Source organism: Zingiber officinale, chromosome 7B, assembly GCF_018446385.1.
Source record: "Zingiber officinale cultivar Zhangliang chromosome 7B, Zo_v1.1, whole genome shotgun sequence".
In the NCBI taxonomy this organism is placed as follows: Eukaryota; Viridiplantae; Streptophyta; class Magnoliopsida; order Zingiberales; family Zingiberaceae; genus Zingiber; species Zingiber officinale.
In genome coordinates, this window is record NC_055999.1 from 113,971,826 (window position 1) to 113,993,194 (window position 21,369).

At 38.8% G+C, this 21,369-nt stretch overlaps 1 protein-coding gene across 13 annotated transcripts in view; it reads right to left on the reverse strand.

The window, feature by feature from the left end:
• Positions 1-21,369, reverse strand: part of LOC122006992 (protein-tyrosine sulfotransferase-like) — a 63,451-nt gene that overhangs the window by 35,967 nt on the left and 6,115 nt on the right. For 7 of the 13 annotated variants that reach the window (XM_042562718.1, XM_042562717.1, XM_042562714.1 and 4 more), the window contains one exon: positions 12,495-12,568. The exons of 1 other annotated variant lie outside the window; for it this stretch is intronic. In XM_042562718.1, the coding sequence (XP_042418652.1) occupies positions 12,495-12,568 (74 nt within the window). Of the gene's footprint in view, positions 1-204; positions 300-907; positions 2,534-3,177; positions 4,421-12,494; positions 12,569-16,007; positions 16,312-21,369 lie in introns of those variants that run through there. 5 more of the 13 variants (XM_042562723.1, XM_042562724.1, XM_042562720.1 and 2 more) reach the window with 5 other exon arrangements.

Genomic DNA, 21,369 nt, shown 5'->3' on the forward strand with positions numbered 1-21,369 from the left:
TTTAACTAACTCTAAATTGACTTTTACTCGTTAAACATCAAATATTTTACAAAATAATACCATAACTCAAATTCAGCATCTCAAATATAACTCAATAGTAAGCATCTATAATAATTAAATAAAGGAGTAGCCGAACGAAACTCCCGCCAATGCAGGTCCCAAGGAAAGGTGGATCCATATTGGGTATATTATATGTAGTCTTACCTTGCATTTTGCAAGAGGTTATTTTCGCGACTCAGACCCGTGACCTCAAAGGTCAGATGGCAACAACTTTATTGTTGTGTCAAGCTCCCCTTCATCTAATAACAATCAAATATTAATAAAAATTAAATATATATTTATATTTTAAAAAGTATACAAATTGTATCAGCAAAGCATAATACGGTACCAAAATTGTATGATTCTAGTCATAAATTGAAACTTCGACACAGCTCGAAATTTTACCTTGATTTTAGTTATATTTTGAGACTGGATCATAATGTGGCATACATTAGTCAGCATCACCTAATAAGTAGTGATAAATATGGCATAAAGCTTAATATGAGCTTCATGACACTTGATATGGCAAGTAAAGAACTTGGGCCGAGTATATAGAATTCTAAGTCCACAAATATAATAGATGGTGAAAGCTTCACAGTGATTAATATGCATGCTAAGAGCACAATAGAATTCTAAGTAAACTGTAAAAAACAATTTGAAAAATAAATAAATAGATTGTTATATTATTGAAAATTGATTACTTATAACTAAGATGTTACTAAGTCAGTGTAGTAACCTAACGTCAGAAAATTCTCAAACATTTGTATATACTAATGTTCAAATATTCAAGAAAAGTGAAGAGGGGCTATAAAGAAAAAGTAAATACGTCTTTTTTATAATTACTAATTTTAAATAAAAAAAATCTCACTAATCATGCCATTGTTGGTGGATGAATAACACTTGTGCAGGGCAGAATGTAGCCGTTGTGAATAGCAACTGATCTAGGGAAACAAAATTGACTCAATCAGGTGGTGACTTCCTTCCAAACAGGGAGGAGACATGATAAGGAACAATTGGGTGCTTTGTTGATTATTATCAGATGGAGACTCACAGGGACTATAAAAGTGGGCAGATCCAATGATTGTGAAGGACCTTGGATTCCATGAAGATGAAAAAGAAACAAACTCCATCCTGGGCATTCTTTGACCCCAATTCAACCCATCCTAAGGCTTTTCTCCGCTTCAGCCCACAACTACCAGAATCCTCCTCAGCTCAGAATTTCAATCTAGCCCACAGCCCCTTTCTGCAAATTATAAAACCAAATTAAACTATCTGGGGCCGAAACTTAACAACTCAGGCAAGTTGAACTCCACATCATCCCATCCCTCATACCTCGGCCGAACTAAAATCATTTCAGGTGAATTCCTCTCAACCAAACCATTATTTAACCAAACTTTGCTTAACTTAAGCTCCACTAGCCCCCGCTCCTCAGTTGTGGTTCAAACCAACTAATTGTATCTAGCATATTTCTATAATCTGTTGTAAATTCACAAAAACATTTGGCATTGGATGTGGGATAACCAATGTGCTAACAATCTAGTGTGGATTAGAAAGAGAAGAGAAACACTAAAACTTTAATTCTATATACGTGAAAATTTTCTTTTTATTTAATTTTGAAAATGTCTTGGCATGATTCAGATTTTGCAGGAGATGAAATGTGAGAAATTAAAAGATTCATAAAACTAGCATTAACATATTTCTTTTAATTAAGGTTTGACTATTAAGTTTGGTCAACCATGAGGTGCTCTCCACCAAGCAAACAGATCAACTGAGATAATTTATGTAGGTTGACTTTAGATGCATTGGTAAGCAGAATTGATTTTGGGCTATGCAAAATCAAAGGTATCCCCACCTTGACCAAGCTAAAGTGTTCCAAGCAAGTTCGGCAAGAAAAGGGAATAAGACATTAGACTTGAGTAAAGCAAAAGGATTCCAAGAGAACCTAGAACCTGAATAACAAGCCAAAGACCTCAGACTCAAAGTGAAGCCAAGGGATCCCTAGAGATAAACCTTAAAAAAAAGTTATACAATTTGGAACCAAGAATGAAGTCAAAAAGTCCAAAAAGACATCCTGAAAAGGGGCATAAAACCTAAGACTCAAAATGAAGCTAATGGGTCCCAATAGGCATCTTGAAAAACAAAAGTACAAGAGCCTGTATCAAAAGTAACATAAGACCCAAAGTAAAGCTCTAGGAGATCATAAAAGATAAAGACAACATTAAACCTGAAATGATGACAAAAACTGTAAGAAATGTCCTAGAAGAAAACGGCGTAAAACCTTAAACTCGAAGTAAAGCCAAAGGGCGCCAAGAGATAATCTAAAGGGGAAAAAGAAAAGATAAAAAAAGGCATAAACCTCAAATCTAAGAACACAGAAGTTTCAAAGAGGTGTTATGAAATGAAAGGGCATGAGTCCTCAGATCCAAGAAGGCAAAGATCCAAAGGGGCCATAAAAATCTAAGAGACTGAAGACTTTCATGTGACATCCTGCCTTAAGGAATCCTAAACATAAAAGAAAAAATACAAAAAAAAAAACTCCTCAAATTGAACTTAGATTTGAAAGAAGAAGTTCAAAAGGATTAGAGATCACAAGCAAGACTTTGAATTTGAATTAATGAATGAGCCAAACTACAAGTTAGCAAGCACTCATATATAGAGGGATAACTCTCATTGAAAAAGGAAAGTCACATTTGCTTTCTATAAAGAAATTAGAAATCACAAACAAGACATTGAATTAATGTAGATCGAATCGCAAGTTAGCAAGCACACATATGAGATAGTTCGATCGTTGGATGCTTAACCCAAATGAGCTCCCATGTCATTAGATTCATGGCTCTATATTCTACCTCTGCAATGAAGTTTACATTTCCTATTTACTTGTTACCATTTTTTCAAAAATAACATTACTCCTAAGAGAACACAATAGCCAAATGTAATGTAGATGAAGTAGGGGAATTTGCCCTATCTGCATTAGAATACCCCACAACATAAACATAGCCTCAATTATAAAATAAGATATCTTTCCCTGAAGCATTTTTAAGTAATATAGGATCCTCATGATTGCTACTAATGATAATGACACATGGATTATTTAGAAATTTGGTTAATAATACTAAAAACAAATAAGATGTAGGTCACCCTTATGTCTTGATGTAGGTAATGTTGGTGCAATCGACCTCCAAGGTTTTGATGTTTGTTTGACAATATGTTTATTGGGAAAGTCAGTTAGGTCAAGGTTGACCAACAAAGGGAAATGAGTTGATGAGAAGTACAAGTAGGTCAATGTTAACCGATGCTTGTTGACTTGCCTAGGCAAAAGCAAAATCTAATCAGGTCAAAGTTGACCGGATGAACAAAGAAAAAGTCCAAACAAGTCCAAGTTGACCGAATGCTTGGCGGGGAAAAAGTCCAAGCAGGTCAAGGTTGACTGAATGTCTGGCAGGGGAAAATTCCAAGGTTGATCGAACGTCTAGGCAAGGTAAAGCCCAAGTAAGTCAAGGATGATCGGATGCTTGGCAAAGGAAAAAAATCCTAGGGAAATAAACCCTAGGAGGAGTGAACTCCAAGTAAATGTGACCGAAATAAGATTACAAGGTTTCCGGTCGACAATGCGCAGAAATGACCGAAACCTAATGTTGTGCATTACTACTTGTATTCTATTGTGTTAATTTGGTATTGCAGAAAAGTCTTAGTAGATCAAGTCGACCGGGCACTAAACATAAAAAGAAGTCCAAACAGGACCGGTGTTTGTTTGGCAGGTAAGTAAGGTAAATTCTAGCGAGGCCTTTTAGTTTGAAAGGCAGTGAGAACGTGTTTCACTTAGGACAAACCATAGTTGTCAAAAGCGCTCGCTTCGCTCGCTTAAGCGCAAAGCGAAGCGAGGCGGAGCCCTTGCGCTTCCGAGAACGTGGAAGCGCAACAGGTTTAAGAAGCGCGCGCGTCGCTGCGCTTCGCGCAGAAGCGAGCGAAGCGCAGCTCTTCTGCGCGACCCTAAAAGTTTCCTTTTTTGTTTTACATTTTATTTAAAGCCCTAATTAATCTCTTTAAACCTGTCTCTTCGTCTCCCGCGGCTGTTCGTTGCGTCCGCCGCTGCTGCAACTAGACGGATTTGCCGTGGCTGCTTCTTGACGTGTGCTGCTGCTTCTTCACGCGTCGCCTGCAAGTAAGTTTTCAATTTCTGTTACTTAAATTCAGTTTGAAGCATCCTAGCCATTCTGCGATCGCCTCCGGCGGCGTCGCGGGATGCCTTCGGCGGCGTCGGAGGCGTTGCGGGAGGCCTCCAACGCCTCCAGCTGCATCGCGGGAGGGCCCCGACGCCTCCAGCGGCGTCGCGAGAGGGACCCGACACCTCCAGCGGCGTCGCGGGAGTTCTCCGACAACGGAGGCTTCCTGCGACGCCGCCGAAGGCTTCCCGCGACGCCTCCGGCGACGTCGGTGGCCTCCGGCGACGGCTCTGGCGGCTTCGCGGGCATCGCGATGGCATCGCCGTGGTCGGACTCGCGTGAAACAGTGGAGGAGAAAAAGTTTGATTTTATTAAATCAAATTTAAATATATAAACGAAATTAAAAATATAAAAAAATTGATAAAGTTTATTAATTCATATAAATTTAATTAAAAGATATAAAAAATAAATTAAAATTTTAAAAAATTTAATAAATTGCATTAATTTATATAAATCAGATTTAAATATATAAAAATTATTTAAAATAAACAAAAATCTAATAAATATTATTAATTCTAATTTCTAAATCAGATTTAATTATTTAAATTTTAATTAAATGTATCAAAAATATTTTAAAAATCTAATAATCTTATTAATTTTAAACTAGATTTAATTATTTAAAATTTAACCTTAATAATTTAAAAAAAATCTAATAAACTTTATTAATTATAAATCAGATTTAATTATTTAAACATATAAAAAATATATTTAAAATAAAAAATCTAATAAATTCAATTAATACATATAAATCAGATTTAAATATATAAAATATATATAAAAAATAAAAATCTAATAAATATTATTAGCACATATACATCAGATTTAATCATTTAAATATATAAAAAATATATGTAAAATAAAAAATCTAATAAATTTTATTAAGACATATAAATCAGATTTAAATATATAAAAATATATATATTTAAAATTAAAAATTGTAATTAATTCGTATAAATCAGATTTATATTTTGATATTTTTTTACTGTTTTATATTGTTTTACTTATTGATTGTTTATTACTAATTGCAGCGCTCTTGGCTCTTGATTCTTGAGTTAACCATGTCAAATATAACAATTTCATCCACTCGAAAAGATATTGCTTGGAATTATGCAACATGTTCAGATCCTAAAAATCCAAATGTTGTCAGTTGTATTTTTTGTGGTAAAATAACAAACGGTGGAATTTATCGACACAAGTTACATTTAGTCGGGGGCAATAGAAATGTGAAAGCTTGCCCGAAATGTCCTGAGCATGTTAAAGAAGAAATTAGAGAGTTTATGCAAAAAAAGAATAATTTGAAGAATCAAATGGATGAAATTCCTCATTCTGATGATGTTGATAATTTGGAAGATTTGGAAGAAGATGAAGAAGCTGATCATCAAACTAAAGTAAAAGGGAAACGACCAATATCAGATTCAAGCAACCATCCTACGACCCAAGGTAAAAAGTGTAAACAAACCGGGCCTATTAATCTTTATTTTATGAAAGATGTCGATGAAATTGTCAAACAAAGACGTGCAAAAAGCAAAGGACAATTTGATGAAAATAAAAAGAAGTTAAGAGATATTGCAGTTGAGAAATTTGCAAGATGGATGTATGATGCTGGATTCCCTTCAATGCTGTTAAATATGATTCTTTTGAGCCTTGTATTGAAGCTATTGGACAATTTGGATCTGGGATGAAACCTCCATCATATCATGAAGTGAGGGTTAAGTATTTGAAGAAGGAGTTGGCAAATACGAACTCACTTCTCAAATCCCATGAAGAAGATCATGCTAAGTTTGGGTGCACAATCATGGCAGATGGATGGACAGATAAAAAGGGTAGGACTCTTATAAATTTTTTGGTGAATGGTCCCAAAGGAAGTGTATTTGTCGAATCAGTTGATGCTTCAGGCTATTCTCACACAGCGGACAAAATGTTTGAGTTGCTTTCTAAATTTGTGTATCGCATTGGAGAAAAAAATATGGTTCAAATTGTAACAGATAATGCAAGCTGTAATGTCAGTGTAGGTAATATTTTAAATTTTTGTTAAATATTAGCCTGTTATTTCCAAGTTCCAATTAATAATTGAATTATATTTTTAATTTTTTTTGATTAAATGTTTTTGTTTTTTTAGGTCGTCTTTTGGAAAACCGATTTCCACACTTATACTGGACTCTCTATGCAGCTCATTGTTTAGATTTGTTGCTTGAGGATATATTCAAAATTCCTCATCTCAGAAAATTGCATGAACGGGCATTGATGGTGAATGGTCAACAGACCACAAGTATTGAGCATGATGAGAGAGTTTACTGGACAGAGAGACATGGTAAGAACCGCAAAGACACGTTTCGCAACCGCTTTTTTGACTTTAAAGCGGTTTCATGTATAACAAGCAAATCTAAGAAAAATGTTTACATCTGAAAAGTGGGCAAATAATCGATTTTCCAAAGAGGTCGCAGGAAAATGTGTAGCAGAAGTGATATTGATGCCTTCTTTTTGGAAAAATATGATTTTTGCATTAAAAGTTGGTGGTCCATTGGTAAAAGTATTACGGCTGGTAGACGGTGAAAAACGATCTCCTATGGGTTATATTTATGAGGCAATGGACAGGGCCAAAGAAGCTATTGATGCATCATTTAACAATAATGAAGAGAAATATCGTAGCATATTTGAATTCATTGACAAAAGATGGAACATTCAACTGCATCGACCTTTGCACGCAGTCGGATATTTCTTGAATCCAGAGTGTTTTTACTCAAACCCTGATATAGAAAATGATACAGAAGTGATGGAGGGTTTGTACAAGTGCATATCTAGATTGGTGAGAGGTGAGGATTTACAAGATAAGATCACGAATCAATTGGAAAAATACAAGAAAGCAGAAGGACATTTTGGTTTGCCAATGGCTATCCGACAAAGAACTTTAAAATCGCCAGGTAAATTTATAAATAATATATCGTGCAATAATCAATATCAATATTGGATGGTAATAAAATTAATCTTATAATTTATATGTTTTTGTTTTTCAAGCTGATTGGTGGTCTTCTTATGGTGCATCAACGCCTGAATTAAAAACATTTGCAATGAAGATTTTAAACCTCACGTGCTCTTCTTCAGGCTGTGAACGTAATTGGAGTGTTTTTGAACATGTAAATTGAATTTTTTTTAATACATATTAAAATTTATATTATGAACTTAACCTTTTACTTTTTAATTTTTTTGTAGATACATTCTAAGAAAAGAAATAGGTTGTCTCAACAACGGTTGAATGATTTGGTATATATCAAGTACAATAGAGCTTTGAGGAGAAGATATGACATGCGAGATAAGATTGATCCTATTACTTTGTCAGAGATAGATGATAGTAATGAATGGTTGTTGGGAAAATTGGATGACAGTGATAAAGACGATGATAATGATTTTGTCTTTGAAGGTGAAGATTTGCGTTGGAGTGATGTAGCACAAGCATCTGGGGTTGGTGAAAGTGCATATGGCTTTCGATCTCGAAATGCGTCTTCTTCAAAAGGGACATCATCATCTGCATTAGCAAAAAGAAAGCAGTCTTCAGCTCAAACTAGTCTTGTAAATGAAGAAGAAATTAATCTTGATAATGAAACTGAAGAAGAAGATACTGATGGATACAAATCAAGCGATGGAGCTGATGACATAGATTTGGACAATGAAGATGAAGAAGATGATTATTTTGATATTTGATATTTCATGTATAATATTTTCAAAGACTTTTAATTTTCAGTAATCTGCAACTTCATCAAAGAATATTTTGTTTATGGTTATTTGGATTTTCAAAGACATTTTGAAAGTTTTTTTAATAGATATAATAGCCCTTTTGTTTATTATGTTCTTTTCCGTAAAGTCCGCGCTTCGCCTTGCGCTTTGCGCTTTAAGCCCCAAGACCCTTGCGCGCTTTTTTGCGCTTTGCGCTTTTGACAACTATGGGACAAACCACTTAGGCAATGATTCGACTCAAAAACCAACTCGAAGTTCTGAGTCGAGAGTAGATAATTTAACTGTCACAATAAATCATGCATATATATAACTGTTGCTATCTCTACTTTGCAGGATTAAGTTTATTATTGTGCTAACTTTATTTTGCATAAAAACAAAGGTTTTTGTGACCGAAGGGTTCGGTCAACCAAACTGGATTGTTCGGTCTATTGATCGAGAGAGGATAAGCACATATCAAGTTCGATCCAAGCTAAGAAGGAAACAAAGGTTTGGTTAATCGACAACCATGATCAGTCGACCAAACACATATCGAAAGTGAGGACCGGATGCAATCATATCAGGCAGTAAAGGAAACATTTATATTCAGTCAACCAAAAAGAGCAAAGGAAACATTTATATTCAGTCGACCAAAAGGGAGTTTCAGTCGACCGATCAAGCTGATTTCACGGGAGATACGATCTGGTAAGATCATAAACCCAGGTGCGAACCTAGGGCGTCTATGAGGTTCGATCGACCAAACAGGATGTTACCGATAGAGGCAGAAATCAAGCCCTGAATCAACAAGATCTGATTGGATTCAGTTGACCGAACCATGAGGCGGTTGACCAAATAAAGTATATAAAAGAGCCTCGAGATCTGAAACTCAGTACAACAATTCTCTACGTTTCATCTCTCTCATCTGCAGCTCTGTCTGTGCAAGTACTGCTGTTGACAGGCCGAGGGATGTGTATGCTATAAATGAAAATGTGGATAGAAAGTGGAACACTTAACAACTATATTTATGAAAAACAGTAGGAATGTTCACTTAAGATGGCACGACAATAATGACTCTAGAGTGCAGGAAATGTCAAGGAGGTGCTAAAGTTTCTTTATGGTGCAGTCATCAAATGTACACCCGAAAAGAAGGTGCCTCAACTAGTGAGTCAACAAAAGTAGAGGATTACGGAAAGGTCCACCAATGGAGTTGGAAGGGATAATGGTGTAGAAAGAAGCAGACTTTTGTGTACATACTCAGGTGGAGATGGAGTAGAGGGAAAGAAATGAGTAGGACTTAAAAAAAGGTTCCATCAACAGATATAAAGGCACAACATGCCTCAAAAGAATAACAACAAGAAACAAGGAATATGCATTTGATGGAGTGTGGAAATAACTTCTCATGGTCAAGGGATGCTAGATTAATAAATCAAGTGTATCCAAAGAAGATATAGTATCTTGTGGAAAGAGAGAGAGGATAGTGAAGAGAATTTCAACATAAAAAGTGAAGGATGGCATACAATTAATAATGTAAAATGCATTAACAATAGCATTGCCTCAAAAAAAAAGACATACATGGGTAGAAGTAGTCTAATTGATCTCAACGAGATATCAGTTCAGTAACAAGGATGGCAACACCATTTTACTTAAGTGTATGTGAATATGAAGTTTGATGAAAATCACCATTGCTCAAAACAATGACTAAAAAAGGTAAGAAAAGTATTTCATACCATTTTTTCTACGTAGAACCTAAATATAAATGCCAGGTTGATCTTCAATTTCAGCAAAAAAGTAGAAAAAACATAGAGAAAAAGAAAAAGTCCCAAATAATCTTATATTAAAAAAGATTAGACATTCAAGAAAATTTATTGAAAAGGTGACAAAGAATCTTAACCCAAAGGTATAAATGACTCAAACTTGAACCCTAAACATCCAAATAAACTGAAGGATGTAGAAGCACACTTGTGATATTAAGAGGATTTATTGTGTTTACCTAACTAACAAGTTTCACTACTAAGAGAGCCTACTATGTTAACCTAAACTAACAAGGCTCATATTCATGAACTTGAATATTAAATAAATTAGGATCCATCTACCTCAAACTTTGGAGAGATGAATGATCACCTCCAACTTCATCAGCAACCTTTACAGCCCTGTTGGTCAGGTTGCTGCCTTCACAACAGCCACAAATAACACCATCCTTTCTCTTAGTCGCCGCCTTTGGGCTCGTGTCTGACACCATCCTTTTGCTCAAAGGCCACAACAAAGAGTGCTCCTAACCTTGATGGTAGACTTTACTTAGCAAAATGGTTGATTACATACTTTGGTTCCTTATAGGCCTTGACAAAGATATGACCATGTGACACCAAGAGTTTGGAGAAATCAAGCTTATGAAAAGGTTCCAGATTGAGTAGATAAAGAATTAGAACTAGGAAAGGAAACTAGAGTTCATCATCAGGGCATTCTTGAAAAATAATAAGACAATTGAAAGGATGATTAAAAGCTTTATTATCGAGCAGGAGCATAAAGAAGGAAAAATAAGAGGATTTTTACTTTAGTTAAATCTTCTTAAATTTTCATGCAGCTAAGAATAAGCACCCTTCCAGTTGAGTCTAGTAGCTTAAACTTGACTTGAGATAGCATAGAAGAATATAAGGGAGTAACCTTCAGGGAGCTCCATCAGAGATCAACTGAGAAGTTCAACCCACCTAAGGTATAAACCAATATTAAGATAAGAATAGGGGCTATGTTGCAGCAAGCAACTCCAAATTAAATTTTTGCCTCAAGATGCACTTAGGCTTGGGAGTTGAGGAAACATGAACAGAATTAAATATTAAAGCTTACCGAGCTAGGAGTAGGATACTATTGAGCACGAAAATGCTGAATCAAAGCTAGAGTGAAAGTGTTTCCATAGATGGAGGGTGTTGTGCAAGAGAGGACAAAGTCATTAATGAGGTATTAATGGTCTACTCAAGGCAACCTTTAACAATGAAGATTGAATGGTCGCTACGTTTGTAGGATAGAGCATAGCTGTGTGTGAACAGCTAATGAGCCAAGGGAGCAGAATCATTCCAATCCAAAGGCGACATGTATCCAAGCAAAGAACAGTTGATGCAACAGAGAACTAATTAGATGATGTGAGGCATAACACTATCGAATGGACATCCCAAGCTTATAAAAGTGTAGCTCTGAGGACCTTGGATTCCATAAATGATGAAAAAAAAAGTTATCTTCATCTAGAATATTTAGCCCATCTCGAGATTTTCTCTAATTTGGCCCACAATTACCCAAAGCATCCTCAATCCAAAATTCCACTCCACCCCATAACCTTTCTCCTAGACCTATTCACCAGTCAAATCCATGATTTAAAATCTTGACCCGTATCGAGGTTTCACTCCGAACCGAAACAATGCGATTATTGAATCGTGTCACGCCGACATATTTTGGTATTTTTAAAATACAAAATATATTAATTAAAAATAAAAAATTCAATCTAAATATTAAAAAATAAATAAATAAAATAATTTTTTAATATATATATATATATATATATTAAATTAATAAAATAATTTTATAAGGCTTTAATTAAGCATATTTAAATTATTTTAATCATAGATAGGAGTTGATTAAAATTATTAACTTAAGTTAATTATTAAAGCCTACGTCACAACCTTCGTTGTCCCTGTTCCATGACGACACAAGCACGCGTGACGTGTCCGGACTCATCGTCGGACTCGGGCGATGAGTCTGGACACGTCGCGACCGCGTTGTGCTGATGTCGATCCATGGGCAAAACGAGATATTGCTCAAGATTTTAATCCATGATCAAACCCATAACAACTCATACGAGTTCCGCTCTAAATCATCCTATCTTCCCTATCTCAGTCGAACTAAAGGGTAAAAATTCCCCTTAACCTAACAATGCTCGCTCAAACTACACCAACTTGAGCTCCTTTGTCATTCACCAACTGATATCCAAGCCAACCAATTTAAACAAATTGCAAATTCAAGCAAAACATATGTTGGCTAAAAAAGGTGTTAACCTATGAGAAATCTTAATTCTCCCTATAATTTTTCCATCAATTAGTTCAGTAAGTCAATGATAGCTATGCTCAATTTTCTAGGCATATACCAAATTATTTCTTAAACAAATTCATTTAGACTCCTACCTTTCCTTTAGAAACCCGTACATAAAGGGCCATATTATAATGCATCCACTTAATTACTACGACTAGAATAATTTTGCATGTTCAATAAATTGGTTTAGTTAATAAATTCTCTAACCAAAATACTAATAAGAAATTTAAACCAACTCTTTGACTCTTTCTGTTTCACAAATGATACTAATAAAAATTCTAAAAAGAAGAAATTAGAGAGTAAAAATAGTGGGTATCCATGAGATACCAAAAAAGGTGGAGGGTTCATATGCAAATTGCTACACAATTCATAGTGGTAGTTTGTGAAAGCTTTTTTCTTAAAAGGAAAAAGGTCACTATAAGAAACAATTGAAACAATAGAACAGCATACCCAACAAAAGAACGACCACCAAAATCCCACATCTATAAAGCAATCTCATCATTGATTTCCCACTATGATGATACCTATAGAAAATGAGAAGCAATCATAAGAATTCATGTACACAAATAATACAAACAACAAAAGTTTTGCATCAAGTAAGGAAACTTCTTATATAGCAAAATTAAATTAGGTTTAATTGAAACTTACTTTCAACTAATCGAGGCAGATTTGCTTGTATTTGGGCTTGGTGTTATTTTATGTGGCATGTAGGGGTGTAATCGAGCCGAGCCGAACTCTTGGATGTTTGAGTTTGGCTCATTTATAATCGAGTCGAGCTCGAGCTTTATTTAACGAATATATTCATGGCTCACGAGCTTATTCGAGCTTTTATCAAGATTAAACGAGCTTAATAAATATAAATTATAAATTTAAATATTCATTAAAAACTAAATTATATATTTTAAAAATATATAATATTCTTGTTAAAATTTATAATTTTATTCTAATAAATAAATTTAATATATTTGTCTATGTTTTTCATAACTAGAGTGTAAATTTTATAAATTCAATATCAAAACTATTATTTTTTTTATTTAAAAGTTGATTTATGAGATTAACGAACATGTTCACGAGCTAACGAGCCGAATATTGTGAAGCTTAAGCTTGGTTTGTTTATCTTAACGAGCCTCATTAAACGAGCTTTTATCGAAGCGAGCTTCGAATAGCTCACGAGCGGCTTGGCTCATTTACACCCCTAGTGGCATGTTAAAAATGAGATTCTATTCTATGTTATAGGTTGAAGCAACAAGAGAAAAACAAGAAACCAAAGAAACAAACAGAGATGAAATAGAGAATGGATAAAAGAGAAAGATGATGAAAAAGGGAAAAGAAATAAAAAAAGTTTCTTTTCTAGCTTGGAATTTTCTAGCATTTAGAATCCTTGGATGCTGACGAGATCCTTCTAGCTTCATTCACATTTTGAATAGCTTATAAGTTCGGGTAACCTTGTAAAGGTTGAAAATTCTGCTTCCCCAGTGGTCTCCCTTTGCTCCATGATTTTTTGCCCTTCATCTAGAAGCGTTTGCATATAAATATTGATGTTTTAATTCTATTGATGTCGCGTATATTTTGTTAAAATGAGTTATTTTTGGATTAATCATCTATTTACCAAGAAATTAAGGAATGTGCATTCTTTTCAAAGAGCCACACAGTCACTCCACACAAGGCCAGGTCTCCATCTCAAGGAAAATAAAATAAAATAAAAAACCAATTATGTAGTAACAAATTAATAGTGGACCCACCTTTGATTGATCCAATACAAAACTATCTTGAATCATGTCCATGGTTCATTGCAAACAACAAAATCATTCAGATTTGAAAATATCTAAGATTGACACATATGCAATAATTGGAAATTAAGTGAAGAATACTTAAGATTGATGCATCTGCAATAAATTAAAGATTTAATGTTTAAGATAAAATTGAAATGTATCGAGAAACGAAGAAGACTTATACATGGTATTTGTCAATCTAGAAAAAACTTATGACAAAATCCCGAAGAAAATTGTGGAAAATTTTAGAAAAAGAAAGGTGTTAACATAGCATATATTGAAATAATTAAGTATATGTATGAGAATACAATGATAAGAGTAAAAACTTCATACAGATTACCTGCAATGTTTTTTCTATAAAAATAGGATTACATCAACGATCAACTCTGAGTCTAGTTTTTTTCACTAATCGTGGATGAATTCATTGGACGCATCCAAGACACGTCATAGTGTACATTGTTTACAGATGGTATTATTTTGACAGATGAGACACGTGAAAGAATAAATACTAAACTCGAATTTTAAAATATAAATTTATCAATATTAGACTAAGGCAATTGTTAAAATAGATGACGAGTTACCATTACTAAGAGTTTTAAATATTTAAGATTATTTTTGCAAAAGGATAGAGGGTTAAGAGAGATATCATACCTAGAATACAAGTAGGATAGTTGAAATGGAGAAGAGTTGATCGTAAAATAACTCTAAAATCTAAATAAAAGTCAACAAAAGGATAGTTAGACCTAACTGCTATTTTTATATAGAGCTGAATGTTGGAATGACTTGAGCATACGAGAAAAAGATAAGTGATGTAGATATGGGAATGTTAAGATGAATATGCAGATATACGAGAATAGACATAATAAGAAATGAGAGTCGGAATTGCGCCTATTAAGAAAAAACACCAAGAGACGCATTTAAGATGGTTAAGACATTTACCAATAAATGCTCCAATTAGGCGATATGAACAACTACGCACATTAAACGAGGAAGAAAAAGACCAAAGAAAGCTTATTTAGCAATAATATAATAAGATAAAACTTATTTAAATATAGATAATAATATAATAGGGGATAGAGCCCAATAACATAAAAGGATCCATATAGCTAACCCTACCTAGTGGGATAAGGCTAGGTTGTTGTTGCTTGATATGATAATTAACATTTTTAATTTTGATAATAAATTAAAAATTATTATAATGCCTATTAAGATTACAATATTTTCTTTATTTCTAGATTTATTATCACCTTGAGTCTATAAAAGGAGTTTAGAGTCCTATATTATAATTATCTTTGAATTAATATAATTTTCAATTGGACTTTCTACGACCTTACTTGAAAAGGATTTGTTCTATAGGCTCATACAACTTAACGGTTTAAGCCAACCCCACCTAGTGGGAAAAGGCTTGGTTGTTGTTGTTGTTGTTGTTGTTGTTGTTGTGTAATTGGACTTTCTATGATAGAGTTTTTCCTCCAAGTGAGGTTATTTTATTCGTCGCTTCGTCAATTTCATTCCCAGTACTTGAGTGATTCATCAATTCAATTAAGTAGTTCGACAATTTAATTTTGGTGATCTTAATTGGTATTAGAGTCGACGTAGGAGAATAAGATTTGGTTGTTATTGTTAATTGGTATTAGAGTCGATGTAGGAGAATAAGACTTGGTTGTTATTGTTAATTGGTATTAGCCGACATTTGTTGGTTTGATTTCGGTACTAATTATCTTCATTATTCATCATGCTCAAACTTCCGCTAGGCACGACTCATACGCAATTTGAGATTAGTTTTGCTTCTTTGCATATTTCTTTAATCATTGCTCTTTATCGTTATTTCATTTTTTCTTCATTATCACATACATTATCCTCCACCGCATCCTTGGCACATCGACTTTAATCGTCACCTTTTAGATTTTTATTTCACCATCACTATTACTTCTCTATTCTCATCTCATCTTAGGTTATATTCCCATGCCCTTTCATTATCTTTGTGCATAGTCGGCTTTGCCATCGCAGTGCCTCATCGGACTCGTTATCACAAAAAAAAAAAAGAAAAAAAATGGGAACAAAAGAGAGTGAGAAAAAAGAGTGTGAAAACAAAAACAAAAAAAAGAGCTAAGAGTAAAAAAAAATAGAAAAAAAAAAGAAAAGCAAGGATACAAATGGCTAAAAAAGAGACATATAGAATTGTTCTTACCATATCACCACTAGAAGCACTAATGGCACCATCATGAAGATCTTCATCACCTTCACTAACTTGCCCTTCCGCCCTACTACTTCTCACCAATCTCACCGCATCAGATGGTCAATCATTACTTCCATCACCACTAATAAAATTGATCGATGTCACTATCCATCAAATCAAGACGTCATCATTGGTTTGGTGCCTTCTAGATCCACCAACACTAGCTCTTCCTTATTGCAAACAATACACATTGGCACAAACAAAAGCTAACAGAATCTATAAAAAGATTTATTTAGTTTTTGCAATTTTCATCAACGAGAAAACTACTATCACTTCTAGATCCAACAATGAGAGCACATTAATAACTATCTTCCTCTATTGGTTTAGCTCAAAACTCGAGCAACTTCAACATCAACAAATCTTACATCATTTGGGTATAAACGAAGTTATTCTTCCTAAAAATTGATTTTTGTTTATATACGCAATTACTCTTGCAAGATGACAACTTAAAAATTTGCAAATCACTTACTATAATTCCTTTTATATCTTTGATGCTTGTCAACCACTTTGCATATTAGAAATATATTTGTTCATACAAGGATGAAAATGATACTTGAGTAATAATTATTATAAAATATTTAATGGTATTGTAAATTTTATATTGCATTTATTAATTCAAATTTCCTCATCACATCTACATTAAATGCAGTCGTACCATTCATATACATTTTTTATAGTCATATTGCAAGAAAGATTAATTACAATGTTTGTTAATTTATCTTTCCAACTTATATGAATACAAATTCAATTTTAAATTAGAGGATATACTCATTTGTGAGAATTTCAAGAATTCATCTATATTTTGTTATAAGTTTTATGAAATCATCCTCTTAATTATTGCCTTCACGTTAGATGTGCTACATGATTTCAATGAAGGCATAAGTGTTATTCTTTCCATATAATAAACTCAAATATTTTCTAACAAGTTTGAAAGGACGACTAAAAAGAAATATCTCAAAGTTAAAATGCAAAAAGAGAAATAAAGTGTATCAATTTCTTTAGCAATTGAAGGGACATCGAAAGAACAAAAATAATGAAAAAACATTGCTAAATAGAGTTATCGAAGCAATTGTTCCTTATGCTAGGAAATGAAGACCAAAGAAGAGAAATCAACAACTCGTTCAGAGTTGAGTTTTCCTTAGAAAGGGAGGATAATACAAACGAGTAAAGAAATAATACTGATCCGGATATGTGAAGAGGTCAAAGGTAATTAAGAGGAAAAAGAAGGGCATTTTGGTAGAGGGAGGTTTAGGTTTCTTTGGGGGAGGGGGGCTCGTGTTTTGGGGGCGGCTGCCGCTAGGGAGAAAGGGGGAGACAGGGCTTTTCTTCCTCTCCATCTGATGCTACTCACTGACGCCGGCACCGGCTATCGTCGCCTCTCACCTCCTCCTCGCGGCGCCGACCTCCAGCTCCTCGGACCATCCCTCTCCTTCCTCGCCGACAAACCTCCACGAGCAGACCGCAGCCCTCGCGACGGCCAGCAGCCGAACCTCGGGCTCTCTTCGTCCTCGTCTCTCTTTTCCACACCGACAGCGCATCGGAGCACAACTGTCGCCTCATGTAGCCATCGTTGCTGCCTCTATTGGCCGGAGCCGCCGCCTGCGACCGCCACAGTGGCCAGCAGTCGCCTCTTCCAGCGCCAGCCGCCGTCTGCAGCGGCTGCCGCCGCCTCTTTCCGCGTTTACCACTGTACAGCGGCCGTTGTCTCCTATCCCAGCCTCTACCGCCTCTTCCGGTAGTCCTACAGCCGACTCCGGCGTCCCGACAGTCGGCTCCGATGGTTGTACATTTGTTGTCTCCACTACTTTTGGCGTAGATCCGGCCCTCAACGGTGTTTCTGTGCATCCGTTGTGTTTTCCGGCCATCGAGCCGTGATTCTTTGCTATTTGTATTACTGCTATGATGATACATCCATCCGACAGAGCCGCGACGACTCGATCTGTATCCGACCAGCTCACCCATCCATCCGAGGGCGCCCCCCCGGGCCAGGGTACGTTCTCGTACCTTCATTGCACTCATACTAATTACTTATTTTACTGCTCTATTTTATGTGATCGCTTATATGTCTGTGGGATTCGCCTCGAGCACCGAGGTACCAGAGGCCGGGGCGACCCGGTCGCTGGATACAGGTATAGTTGACCGGAGGAGGACTTCAGACGACCTGGTCAACGCAGCGGACAGATCATCGACCGGGTCATGGGGATGCGGTCAACCTTCCAGACACGTCACACCCCGGCAGGTTCGTTTTCTCAGCTTCCAGACAGGATCAAATTGGCGCCGTCTGTGGGAACGCGCCTAATCTGGAACGTGAAGATGGATGATGCCGGAGAGTTCTGCCATCCTCATGACCACGGTCAGTTTTTCCGTTATTTGTTCTGTCAGTTATATGATCTGTACTAGTCCCGAAGGCCCCCGAGCCGATCGGCCGGGAGGTTTATATCCGAGCCACGGGCTCGAAGCCGAAGGCCCCCGAGCCGATCGGCCGGGAGGTTTATATTCGAGCCACGGGCTCGAAGCCGAAGGCCCCCGAGCCGTTCGGCCGGGAGGTTTATATCCGAGCCACGGGCTCGAAGCCGAAGGCCCCCGAGCCGATCGGCCGGGAGGTTTATATCCGAGCTAGGGGCTCGAAGCCGAAGGCCCCCGAGCCGTTCGGCCGGGAGGTTTATATCCGAGCCACGGCTCGTCGGCCCCGAGCCGCCGCCCTCGTAGTTCTTCGGCGACCAGGAATCGCCGGCCCCGCCGATCGGCGGAGGTTTACGGCGGAGCGAAGCCGAAGGCCCCCGAGCCGTTCGGCCGGGAGGTTTATATCCGAGCCACGGGCTCGAAGCCGAAGGCCCCCGAGCCGTTCGGCCGGGAGGTTTATATCCGAGCCACGGGCTCGAAGCCGAAGGCCCCCGAGCCGATCGGCCAGGAGGTTTATATCCGAGTCAGGGGCTCGAACCCGAAGGCCCCCGAGCCGTTCGACCGGGAGGTTTATATCCGAGCCAGGGGCTCGAACCCGAAGGCCCCCGAGCCGTTCGGCCGGGAGGTTTATATCCGAGCCACGGGCTCGAACCCGAAGACCCCGGGCCGTTTGGCCGGGCTGCGTATGGGATACGAGCGATGCTTGAAATAGAAGATCCCGAGCCGTTCGGTCGGGAAGGATATCCCGAAGACCCCAGGCCGCTAGGCCGGGCTGCGTATAGAATGTAAGCAGCGTTCGAAATCGAAGACCCCGAACCACTAGGCAGGGCTGCGTAGGTGATACGGGCTAGACGCTTGAAATCTGAGACCTCAACCATTCGGTTAGGTCGAGATTATCGTAAATATCCCCGAGCCGTTCGGCCGGGAAGGGTATCACGAAGACCCCGAGCTGTTTGGCCGAGCTGCATACTATTATGGCAGGATGGGAAACCAAAACCCTGCGCTGTTCAGGATGATAGAGGGAGGTTATTGCCTTGGCTGAGTACTACCTCAGGGAGCGAAGGCCTGAGCCGCTCGGCCAGGTACATTTTAGCTGAGTACTACCTCAGGGAGCGAAGGCCTGAGCCGCTCGGCCAGGTACATTTTAGTCGAGACTACCTCGAGGAGGATTATATACGAGCCAAGCGCTCGATGTGAAGGCCCGAGCCGGTCGGCCGGGTATATGGTTTTCCGAGCCAAGCGCTCGACGACGAAGGCCCGAGCCGTTCGGCCGGGTGTGTAGTCTCACTTGGAGACCGACGAGTACCGTCGTTAAAAATCGAGAGTCGGGCCGGCGACTATAAGCCTCCCGGGCGACCGACCAAGAGTCGGGACGCAGTCGGGCCGGCGACTATAAACCTCCCGGGCTGAAGACCTCTGCACGGACCAGCATATCATATATTCTATCTCCCCTGTTCGGGGTCGAGTTATCACCGAAGGCCCCCGAGCTGATCGGCCGGGAGGTTTATATCCGAGCCACAGGCTCGAGGACCGAAGGCCCCCGAGCCGTTCGGCCGAAAGGTTATTATCCGAGCCAAGCGCTCGAAGCCGAAGGCCCCCGAGCCGTTCAGCCGGGAGGACCAGTATATCGGACTGGTATATCATACATCTATCTCCCCCGTTTGGGTCGAGTAGCCGTCACGAGCATCTATCTCCCCCGTTCGGGGTCGAGCAGTCCTCGCGGCCCGGCATCTATTCTTCCGATCGACATTCCGGTCGCACGCGCGGCATCATCCGCCCGACATCTATTCTTCCGATCGACGTCATTCCGGTCGCACGCGCGGTATCGTCCGCCCGGCATTTATCCGACCGATCGACATCATTCCGGTCGCACGCGCGGTATCGTCCGCCCGGCATTTATCCGACCGATCGCCATCATTCCGGTCGCACGCGCGGTATCGTCCGCCCGGCATCTATCCATCCGATCGACGTCATTTCGATCGCTCGCACGACAGCGTCCGTCTAGCATCTATCCATCCGATCGGCATCATTTCGATCGCTCGCACGACAGCGTTCGCCTAGCATCTATCCATCCGATCGACAGCACTTCGATCGTCCGGTCGGTATTTTCGCGGCTGCGCACTTGGCATTGGTCCAGTTTCCGACTTAGTTTGCTCGGTATCGTGACCATCTCCTGCGACACCATTATTATCGCGACCGCTCGAGGGACATTATATTATTGGTTCAGCGTTTTGGCTTTGACATCGAGAGTAGTTCAAATCTTTGCAATAGACTGTCCAGTCAGTCGGACTCACGCCTCCTTCGACTAGACTTGAAGGGGAGGCTTGTGATCCGGATATGTGAAGAGGTCAAAGGTAATTAAGAGGAAAAAGAAGGACATTTTGGTAGAGGGAGGTTTAGGTTTCTTTGGGGGAGGGGGGCTCGTGTTTTGGGGGCGGCTGCCGCTAGGGAGAAAGGGGGAGACGGGGCTTTTCTTCCTCTCCATCTGATGCTACTCACTGACGCCGGCATCGGCTATCGTCGCCTCTCATCTCCTCCTCGCGGCGCCGATCTCCAGCTCCTCGGACCATCCCTCTCCTTCCTCGTCGGTAAGCCTCCACGAACAGACCGCCGCCCTTGCGACGTCCTCTCTTCGTCCTCGTCTCTCTTTTCCACACCGGCAACGCATCGGAGCACAACTGTCGCCTCATGTAGCCATCGTTGCTGCCTCTATTGGTCGGAGCCGCCGCCTGCGACCGCCACGGTGGCCAGCAGTCGCCTCTTCCAGCGCCAGCCGCCGCCTCTTTCCGCGTTTACCACTGTACAGCGGCCGTTGTCTCCTATCCCAGCCTCTACCGCCTCTTCCGGTAGTCCTACAGCCGACTCCGGCGTCCCGACAGTCGGCTCCGATGGTTGTATATTTGTTGTCTCC